Below are 11,817 nucleotides of genomic sequence, written 5' to 3' on the forward strand. Positions count from 1 at the left end.
TATATCTAAAAGGGGAATCCAAGAAAGTTCTTTAATATGCTTAATACCTTGGTATAAATAAGAGACAATACTCATAAACTGTTAAAATCCAAAACAAATTCATAAACTTTATATGTAGTTTATATGGAGTATTTACAATGCACCAAATAAAGATTAAAAAAAAAAAAAGAAAGAAATATTGGTGTCGATAACAGCCCAAAAAAATAATAGCAACCCAACACAGTGATATCTACAAAACTTCTACGAGTGCATGTACAGTAAGCCTAACATGCTAAACACTCACAGACTCCATCAGCCACGTTGACTATAGGATCCCTTTTCTGATCGTAAAAGTCTACGAAACATAAAAAGTCTATAGTTTGACACAGGGAAAGTGCATGCTAACCTGAGACAGCCATTGCTTCCGCTCCCAAACAACCAAACAACTTCTTCACAACTCCCTACCTGATTAAAGAGCTATCTAACAATAGTTTAGTGCCCCTAATGGCAAGGTAGAACATGATACCTAAATGTAACTCAAATGTAAGTTAATTCAGTTACAGCATGAAATAATGAAACAAGAGGCAGAAGTTAAGAGGAATGGGTGAGGAGCTTGGACATTCAGGGGAAGATTGAAGTAGAGTTGTTGCTCTTTGCTTGTTGCTACCAGTCGAAGTGGTCCAGGGATCTGGTTAGGATGTCTCCTGGACACTTCACTAGGAAGGGGTTTCATGCAGAAGACCCTGGGGGAAGAGTACTGTATGTGCAGAGATTATATCTTTCTTCTGTCTTGCGAGTACCTGAGTTTCCAAATGGAGGAGCTGGTGGTGGTGGGCAGGGAGAGGGAGGTCTCGGCATCTCTGCTTAAATTGCTGCCCCATGACTTGGAACCAGTTAAATAGAAGAATGGATGGGTGGATGGGTAACATGATGTAACTTGATATTTGTTGCATTCCATTCCATTAAATACATAAATGTACATACATGTAAATGGACAAAAGAACCACAGGATGTTCGTTGTAAGCATTGACAATTTGCTGTGGAGTAAGAGGAGTAAAACAGGTCTGTTCAGCTTGTTGTGTTTTATTTCTTATTTAGATATCAGACAAACTCACAGTGCTGCATATTATCGATTATCTAAACAGCGACGGAAATGTGGCATAGTTTCAGCCAGACCACATGTCCTATCAAATATCTCTGGTGTTTTTGTCTTTGTAAGCAGGGTCACAGCACAGGATTCTCACAAACAAGGTAGCCTCAGGTCCCCCTGTCACTGACCTACTAAATGTTGGCACATGTACTGTAGTACGACTTTCTCGTTCTCATTTAGTTTAGACACAGACTTACACGCCCTCTTTCCCCCAGCACCAGACATAACCTATTTGTTATGTCTATCTGCCACCTGTAATCAGTGTTTTGAAGTGGAATCCACAGCTGTCAATTAGCCAAACATCAGCCCACTGGCACAAGAATGAAAAGAAAAGAAATAAAAGGCTGAAAGATGTTAAGAAAGCAGCGCAAGTACAGAATTTCTGTCCAACAGAAACACAGTGAAGGAAACAGGAGTTAAACTATGCTGCATGCCCAGGATGCCATACTATGTTCATAATACCATTCTTTTTTATCATGGCATGCCAAATGTATTGTGTTGCATGCTGTAGGATCACAGACGCACACCACCACTCAACGTATTTGTCTTTACTTCCATCACCATCAGAATTTTTGTTTTTATATTTATGTGTCCTGACAATATATGTGGTTCTACAATATATCGTCGCTGTCGAGCGGAATCCTCGTATCTCCAAAACCGTTATTTTTCAGGAAATTAAAAAAACGCCGTACCTTATCTGCAGTGCACAGGGTTTAGTCCGCGTTGCAGTGGATTGTCTTGCGCTAAATTCCTGTCCTCAGATGAGCACCAGAACTAGCGGGGGTCAAGATTTTTTTTTCTTTGAGCCCAGTGTTTTGAAGACATTTACCTCAGAAGACGTGTTGATTCGTTGCGACTCTTCTTGAGGAGAAATATGCCGCGAAGCTCTCCCGCGGAGTGAGGAAGAGGTGGACAGTTGAAGTGTCCAATGGAGTTATGAGATTTGTGCTCAAGCTATTTTCAAGACTTTAGATTAGTTAATAACTTGTAAAAATAACAGACCCACGTGGGGACTGACCAATAGCATCGATATGTGAAAAAATATAAAATTGACAAAATTTGGACATACGAGGTTATGGACAATATGGTATATACAGAAATCAGAATAAAAAAACAGAGCTAGAGATAATAGATGAGTGAGTCTATAATCTGACTAGCACCTGTTAGCATGCAAGGAAACAACATCTCGAATAACTGATTTTAAATTGATGTCTCATAAGACTAGAGGAGAGTTGCTATTCTGGTGCATCAACTCTTCCACCAGGGAATGCTTTGAAACTACAGCTACCGGTCAGGGTATCAGGGGAGAAAGGTAAGCTGATGACAGAGGAATAATCCACTGAGTTGAATCATGACAGCGAGTGGGATGTAAGTGGAGAGGCAGATGGTTTTGCTCCTGCAGGGTCACATCAGGGGTTTGCGTGTAACTGACACCACCTCTCTTTCCGCACTGTCTTCTGTTTCTTTCTCTCCCTTAGCTGTCCACCCTTCTCCCTCAAGTCACTGTAGTGACAAACTGTCAACAGACAAAAAAAAAAAACGTGTCTCTCCCTGGAGAACACACATCAGCCACCTACTGTCTGATTTGACTGGGACTTGAGATCACTGGACTATGGAAGAGTGTAAATCCTTCACCTTACACCTCAGTCTTTGTTTGCTGTTCACTACCGGATCTTAGCTTTGACAGTTCGGTGATAGATTCGTTACTGGGCGGAGTCGAACAAACTGAGCAAAGCAGGTTCCCTGGATAATGTATGCGTACCTTCCCTCTGGTGTGAGAAGCTCAGCCATTTTGGGTGCATGCCAGACTATAAAAGTGCGTTTGGTGTTTTGTCATTTAATTATTTGAAGGCATGCTCTCTCTAATCTCTGTCTCGCTAATACAATCCCTCTCTGTGTGGTCAGCTTCACTCAAGCGTCCTGTTGACAGTCAGTGCACTTCTTCCTCTAATGATCAGCAGATGTTTGATGTTAAAGCTGAGCAAATAAAAGCATGAATGATTTTTTTTTCCCATTTGTACATCACTGGTTAATAAAAAGACGTTAAATAGAGTTTGTTCGGTTACTTTTGTATTTTAATTTTTTTGCTAACCTTCAGCAAAGAGAGGCTGTGAATATGTATGAATACAGATAATTGCATCACTTTATCATCACATGAGTGTTTGAGTTCTTTCTATATCTTTATCTTTTTGTTTATATTGCAATATCCCTTTGGTTACTGTAGGTCATGTCTACACCCCTAATTTGTCATTATTCTCATACCTAATGTGTGCACCTGTTCTAAGATCTTCAATGATTAGTTTGTCTGATGTTCTTTTGTCTCACCATGAAGCCTTGCTTAAGTATCTGACCAAGCCTTAGTTTCTTTTTGTTCCTTGTTTCCTGGCTTCTGCTGGTCTTTTGCGTTTGACCCATTTACGATCATGGATTATTCTAATTTGCTGATGTCTGTCTATATTCTGATTGCAATGACAACGGCGTGGAAGGTATTGGAAGGTGTTTAGTTTGATGAAGGCATAAAAGTTCAAATAAAAAACTATGCATTTATAGGGTTCATTCGTTCATTCTTAGTCACTACCTGGTCAGATGACGTTATGAAATTCAATAAGAATTCACAGGCCAGCTAAGGCCATGCCCACTCATTTAAATATGGGTATATTCTGAGCACTAAATCAATATCAGCGTTGTCCACTACAGGACGCTTTGCACCATGTGATTAGTCATTTATTACATGCCATTCTGTTTCCAGAGTGTGATCATCAGTCTAGTTTTAAGAACCATGACAAGTCTCATTGATGCAATGGGATGAGTTTCGATCTACCGTCCTCTTTCTTTTCCCGAAGGAAAGCCCGCCTCTTCATTTTAGCTCTCGCTTCCTGTAGCAGGGATGTCTCTGTAGAGCTAAAGATGGTCAGGAGGAGAGAAGTTCCCTAAATGAATTACAAGCAAAACAATGAGTGAGCTGATGTAGCCTCTGAGGGACTCGCTTGTGCCTCTGTGATCTTCCTGATGGAGAAATGAAGCTGTCATCTGCTTTCTCCAGAAAGTCATTGCTTGCTTGTTTGTTTTTTTTTAACTTTCCTGACCTCCAGGGATATCCTGTTTACACTCACTTCACGTCTTCAAAGCGGCCAGAAGCCTGAGGGAATGTCATGAGGGAGTGTGGAGTGATAGAGAGACATTTGCCCTTTGATGTATCAGAAAGCTGAAAATGGGAAAAGCGAGAGTAAGGCTGTGTTCGGATCTGATGGACACATCTATGTGCTCAGTGTCCTGTAGGGATTCTCCTAACACAAATTACACAATAAAAAATACAATCAATTAAAATAAAGATCGAAAAGATCTTTCTTTCTTTCTTTCTTTCTTTCTTTCTTTCTTTCTTTCTTTCTTTCTTTGCTTTTTCTTTCTATATTTCTGGGTTCAAGCTCCAGCATTGTAAAGCTGCCTCTGTTGGGCCCTTGCGCAAGGCCCTTAATGCTTTCTGGCTGACCCAACCTCCAAAGTTGGGATATGCAAGAAAGAATTGAACTGTGCTGTAATTTATATTTGACATTCTATTCTATTCAAGAAATTCAATTACAACATGTTCCTAAAGGACTCAACTCAAGTCCTCACCTCAGAACCTAAAGTCCAGAAAGAACTAGACCTGATCTAAATACTACAAGTTTAACCCTAATCCACACTACACTGTAGAACACAAAACAACACAACAGCACACGACACATTCAGCCCGAACCACATGCCACGCCACACCACGTCTAGGTAGGAGGAGCTAGATCAGTTCTGACTCCACCCCATGGATTATTTAAAATGTGGTGAAGGTTTTATTTTGTTTTTTTTAATTAACATACCTTATGCTGCGTTAATGCTAAAGCTAATGAATGAATCAGAATGAAAATCAGTGAGCTCTATGCCACAAAATTAGAAAACCAGTCCTTAATTTAGTTAAGGACTGATTAAAGGCTCTATCTTGAAGCAACAAATGCAAGTGCTGCTAATTGCTTGATATAAAGATGACTCCATTCCTCAGGTTGATCTGCTGCTGTGCTGATTTACACTTTGCTAAGTGTTGAGTATTTAGCTAATCACTTCATGGACATTTTCTCTCACAATAACTATGAGGAAAAAGCTGGATCTATAGGCTTATTAAAGCTAGGATGCAGACTTTATTTATCTTACAGCTTGAGTCAAGTCAAGAAGATCTTTATTGTCATCACAGCTGTGTATACAGTGTTCAAGGCACAATGAGATGGCACAATGACCTGAGGTGTAAGATACCTATATGTATGACATACACAGAGCTGACAGGAAATAAATAACGACAAGTGCAATAACAAAGTACAGGAACAAGGAGCATGCAAGAGGAGGTGGGGGTTATGGGAAACGACGGGGTAAGTGTACAGAGGGAAAGCAGAGTGCATTCGGTTCAATCCAATTTTATTTGTATAGTGATTTTAACAATAGACTTTTTAAGTATTTACAAATGTATTACGTTTATCCCATATACTGTAAGCAAGCCAGAGGTGACAGTGGAGAGGGAAATATTTGGAAGGAACCTTGAGAGGAACCAAACTTATCTGGGTGACATCAGATAACGTGATTAAGATTTTCACTTTGATACCTTTATTGGCATTTTTTTAAACCAAGAAAATCATGATCGTTTAAACAGGAATTTTCAACGTTCTTGTTGAAGTAATAAAGAATTGTTCACTAATTGTTCTCAAAACTGGTGATATCAGTTGCACTCCAAAGCCGTAACTGCAATGACACTAACTCAAGAGTAATGGTGTTTAAGTGCAGTGACATTTGTGCCATTAATGGTTTGAAGTTTCTGTACAGTGTGGAGGTGGGTTTTACTTGGATCCCAATGGGGCAGCACCAAGGGGTAGCTGACCGCCTGATGTTAGAAGCTGTTATCCAGACACAGCAGAACTTTCCTCTAGATGGCAGATCAGCAAACAAATAGTTGGTGGGGTTTTTTTGGGGCACATAGCTGCACATAGCTGAAGACCTTGTGGATGCTTTCTCACAGATATAAAACGAAGGGTATATGACGAGTTTTGGAGAAGGAACATGGATTAACTGGGTTACTGTGTGCAATACATTCGATCACATATCCAGTATACCTGAAACTGTAGAAAATATAGATAATTCTACCATGAACAACACGGACACTATGTACAATGTGAATATATTTCTACTCTTACTATCTTAATTTGTCCATACAGGCGGGACTCCGTACACCTGGTGGGTTGGCAGAGGGAGTGAAAAACACTTCTATTGGGGTGGCTCTGCGCCGGGGGTCCAGAAATGTTCCTGTGGCATCGAGCACAACTGCATCGACCCCAAACACCATTGCAACTGCGACGCAGATCAGAAACAGTGGTGAGGACAAGTCAATGCTTATTAATTCACTGCTTGAACTATCTATCTATCTAACAATAATACAGTTACTTTCAGAACGTAACTGCTGTGTTTAATGAATGTTGATATTAATATACGATATGCTCGATGCTAATTTATCTCCATAATAGGTTGTATTAATGTCTGTTAAGGACAAATAGAATACTTCAAAATATAGATCTGTTATGTTGTTAGACGAATGCTAAAAAAATGCCTCACTATGATTCTCATGCATTTAAAAAACTGTTTCGATTCTATACTTTGATTGTTTGCTTTTATTCCAACATGTTCTTTGCTTACAGGAGAGAAGATTCAGGGCTTCTGGTATATAAGGATCACTTACCAGTGAGCGAGGTAGCGGTAGGTGACACAAATCGACCCGGATCAGATGCCAAGCTCACGGTGGGACCTCTGCACTGTCATGGAGACCGTGAGTTAAACCGTTCATTATAAACCGTTAATTTATTGTATTAGATGCAGCGCTTGAAGGGAAGATTTTCTCTTTCTGTGGCCCATGGTACATCATCACCAATAACATCCCAGTACTTTGTCATCCCCTCCCACTGGCTTTCATATTCAGGGTTATTTACAACACTGCACTTAGTTACACTAGTCCCTTTGTAGGAGCTGTTGCTATAGAAACACTCACTCACGCATTCACTTCACTTTCTACCTCGGGTAACGGGGCGTCATTGGGCATCAAGGCATCTCAGGCGTCATTGGGCATCAAGGCAGGATACACCCTGGACGGAGTGCCAACCCATCGCAGGGCACACACACACACTCTCATTCACTCACACAATCACACACTACAGACAATTTTCCAGAGATGCCAATCAACCTACCATGCATGTCTTTGGACCGGGGGGGAAACCGGAGTACCCGGAGGAAACCCCCGAGGCACGGGGAGAACATGCAAACTTCACACACACAAGGTGGAGGCGGGAATCAAACCCCCAACCCTGGAGGTGTGAGGCTATAGAAACAATACTGTAGTAATATGAGCGCATTAATATTAACCTATTCATGTAACAGCCGATACTACGTTCTGATTTATGCTGTTATACTAAACTAACGCACACACACCTTTTGACCAATCAGATTCAAGCTCGAACTCACTGCTGTACAATGCTTAACTATAAGCCCTTAAATAATTGAAAGAATAGGTTGCACATATGGATATAGGAATATAATTGTTCTGTATTCTGTTATTAACTCTAAAAGCAAGTAGGTATTATATAAAGGAGGTGCTGTGCAGTGAACGGTGTGGTGGCCAGATGTAAAGTTACTCACGTTGTTAATTTTTCATAAGGTTTTAATTTCTTAGAACAACCGATAAGACTGAATTAACGCTCACGATGAAATCATGATGAATTTATTGATTGTGGTTTTCATCTTTATTGTTTTATTAGAAATATTAAACTGGATTGAGTAACATGGAGAGAACTTTCAGCTTTTGCAGTGTGGAAAACACTTGAGAAACTCCACTTATCTGCTCGCTGGTAATAGTTATTTTAGACTAGACTTTCTTCTGTGTGTACAGTCAGAAGAGACGGCACGGAGTCTCAGAATCTCAGCAGCCGATAAGCATTCAATTACGCTAGACACAAGCAGACGACGGCCTCGTGATTTATAGCGTAAAGTAAAACTGAACTCAGAGGAAGTTTGTGGTAGAAATTTTTCTGATCTCAAAGGGAAATTCGGGGAATTCAATTGGATAGCAACATATTTTATTCATCATTTTCCCTGCTAGATTGACACTATCCTGATAAGCACCTGTAATTGTTAAATTGTCGCTAAAAACCCAAAGACAATATCAGCTAATCCTTAAATGTTGTAGCCTTGAGATACTGCTAGCTTTATAACAACATAATGAATTCTACTGATTTAGAAGGTGTTTATTAATTTTCTTTTACTCAGAGTCATTTCTGCTTTGTGTTATTGGTTTACAGGTTTGTGTTAATGCATTTGTTTTGATAAGGCGATGTCATAAAGATTAGACTGAGACAGATAAACAGTGTTAATGACGTACACCATTAACAAATCTAGAAATCACAAAACAAGGTCAGTAAGGTTTGTGACTGCTTAGGTGTACTGGACAAGGCTGAGCCTTTTTCTTTGCAGCCAGAAATGAAAGTCTCTTATAAAGGATTGTGGGGATTAAAGAACAGGGTTGTGTGTGTGCTTAGTAGTCTAGGTAGTGCGCTCTGTGGCATGTTGTTCAGGTCGGAGGCCGTATTATGTTCTGGGGAGTTTTTAGACCTGAAGGGTGGTTAGTAGTGATTAGTTTCCTTAGTCCACTTTTATTCTAGTATGATCATTTCTTCCCAGTTTGAAGGTCAGCTCGCTGTAATAATAAAAGCCAACTCAAAATAAACAGACCCTTCATGGTGTTTTAATGGCTTTCTTTCCAGCAGCCATTTGCACAAGTGCCATCTGGTAAACTTGCATAACAGTCCATCTGGGTGAATCATCATAGAAGAGCCATAAAACAGGCAGAGGTAAACAGGGCTAATACGAGAGTCATGTCTAGAAACTGGACACTAATTATTCCTGATGATGCCTCATGGATAGTTACAGAACTCACTATTTTATGAGCTGAGTCACTATCTGGCTTTTTCATCAGTTCGGGAGATCTCACAGTGGCTAATGTTGGTGTTTAACATATTATTAGTATATTATCTATATTCCAGATGTGTACAACAGTTACTGAAAAGTTTATATTTAATCAGAATTGAAAGATGTCAAGTATGACATGTCTGTTTATCGTTTTAATATCAAAGCAGTGTTTCTATTGACTAGCTTTTGTTAGCTTCCGCTAATTCAGATTTAATTACAACACAAGGTTAATCCATGATCAGAAGTCAGTAGAGGAGGAAGAGTCAAAATATCTTAAAGGAAATCAAATCTTAATGATTTTGAAATGGCCCTAATGGAAAGATTCAGATTAAATAAGGTGAGACATAGAACAGGTGAACACATTAGAGTAGTCAATGTCAATACAGGAGCAGGAAAATACACCACACACTTTAAGGGGACATTTGTAACAGTGTGGTAGATAGAGGACTTCATATGCATTTGCCATGCTTGACCATAGATGAGAGAGAGAGAGAGAGAGAGAGAGAGGGAGATAGATATGATACGCTTGACATTTTAGAGAATGTGAAAGAATTGAAGCACTTTGGTCTCTCATTAGCAGAGTCTCTAAGATGGTCTAATTCCATTAATATTTCCACAGGAAATCTCCGCCATCTCTGGGTTTATTTTTTATCTCCTTGGATATTAAAGGTGAATACATACAGCTAAAAAAAATCAATTAAAGAAGATCTTTTACTTACATACAATTATGCCACAATGCTATAAATGTCTCGATCCTGATTGGTCAGAAAATCTTGCCTTTATTTTCTATGATGGTAATAGAAAGGCGAGTCACAAGTAAAAAATCTGTTTATTTTAATACACTTAAGGTTTTTATAGTAACAGATCATGTACAAGGACTTGCATGGTAGAGTCAGAAAAAAACAAAAAGCTAATGTACTGTTTTTACCAGAAAACTGATGTTCATTCTGCTTAACAGACATTTTGTATCAGTATAAACAAACGAGGGGGCACGGTGGCTTAGTGGTTAGCACGTTCGCCTCATACCTCCAGGGTCAGGGTTCGATTCCCGCCTCCGCCTTGTGTGTGTGGAGTTTGCATGTTCTCCCTGTGCCTCAGGGGTTTCCTCTGGGTACTCCGGTTTCCTTCCCCGGTCCAAAGACATGCATGGTAGGTTGATTGGCATCTCTGGGAAAATTGTCCATAGTGTGTGATTGCGTAAGTGAATGAGAGTGTGTGTGTGTGCCCTGCGATGGGTTGGCACTCCGGCCAGGGTGTATCCTGCCTTGATGCCTGATGACGCCTGAGATAGGTGAAGGCTCCCCGTGACTCGAGGTAGTTCGGATAAGCGGTAGAAAATGAGTGAGTGAGTGAGTGGTTTGCATGGCTCACGGGTCAGGTAGGAGGGCCCCTTAGCAGAATTTTGCTTAGGGCCCAAGAGAGGTCAGGATCAGCTCTGGATATCACAATTTACTTATAAGATAGAAACATTTGTGCATTGAAAAACTAACTGTTTTTCTATTTTTGGAACTTTTTTCATAACCCTAGATAAAAAATAAAATACTTTTAATAAAAATAAAATGAAATCTTAAAGCCCTGAGCGTCTACTTTTTATATGAGCTTCATATTAACCATCGCTGTGGAGTCAGACATGCCAAAGACTTTCAATTGTCAACTAAACAAATAAATAAATAAACAAATAAATAAAATAAAAGAGTTAAGCTGAGCCACACAACAGGCGAAACACATTAGAGTAAACAACCAATAGACTTCTTGCACATGGAGTGGAACGTTTCCATCTTCAGACTCATGATTCTGCTCATTTAGCTCATCACTGAGTTTATTCTCTCACCGTTCACTTTAATTTCATTCTCTGACATGGAATTATTTCACTTCCTGCTTTATTTACATTTATGTCTGTAGAATTGTCTGACTCTCCGGTCTGTTAGTATTCTCGGTCGTACTCACATCTGCAGTTAGGATTCTTCTAAAATTCCACAGAGCACAAAGCGTCTGCGCTCGTACATCCTCCCACCTCAGGCTCTGCTCTCAGAAGTCAATGTCTCGCTCATTTAAAATCCCTTGCTTTAGGCCCTTATAAGACTTACGCTGGCTCTGTGAAAGATCAATCAGAGGAAACACTTCTTTTTTTTTAGCTGGGAAAAATAAACGAGAGGCGTAGAACGAACGTAGACGTATACAGGACAGAATAGAGAGTTATTTCAATTTTTTTTATTCGTGTTTTATCGCACGCAGGATGTAAGTGAGTCTTCTGTCTTCTCATTTGTCGATGTTAAGTTAAATATCGTTATATACAATATGGCAGTATGTTGTTTTTTTTTATCTTGAAGCAAAGCAGCTACTCTGATTAATTAGATTTGCTTTGTGTTTATGCCTTATTAATTTCCCTTTACTTAATTAGAGTTCATTCATTTATTGTAATTAGTATATAATATTTGGATTTTAATGACTGTTTAATGGCTTTTTTTTTTAACCAAGGTATAATTCTTGCTTAAAGTGAGTTATGCAAGAAACTGCTAAGGCAGAATTTTATTGTGGTTCTTTAAACATAGCATTACAAAATAACCTTGGAATGTTTGGGTTAATAATAATGAGAAGAAGTAGAAGAAAAAGAAGAACAAGGAGAAGAAGAAGGAGGAGAAGAAGAAGAAAGCAGGAGTGTTGGG

The 11,817-nt window shown here is 39.4% G+C and overlaps 1 protein-coding gene across 1 annotated transcript in view; it reads left to right on the plus strand.

Moving 5' to 3' along the window:
* The window catches only part of LOC132840451 (contactin-associated protein-like 2), a 116,830-nt gene that overhangs the window by 89,746 nt on the left and 15,267 nt on the right, over window positions 1-11,817 (plus strand). The window contains exons 14-15 of the mRNA XM_060862109.1: window positions 6,358-6,514; window positions 6,835-6,962. Of these exons, the coding sequence (XP_060718092.1) occupies window positions 6,358-6,514; window positions 6,835-6,962 (285 nt within the window). The remainder of the gene's footprint in view (window positions 1-6,357; window positions 6,515-6,834; window positions 6,963-11,817) is intronic.

Source organism: Tachysurus vachellii, chromosome 25 (assembly GCF_030014155.1).
Source record: "Tachysurus vachellii isolate PV-2020 chromosome 25, HZAU_Pvac_v1, whole genome shotgun sequence".
Classification (NCBI taxonomy): Eukaryota; Metazoa; Chordata; class Actinopteri; order Siluriformes; family Bagridae; genus Tachysurus; species Tachysurus vachellii.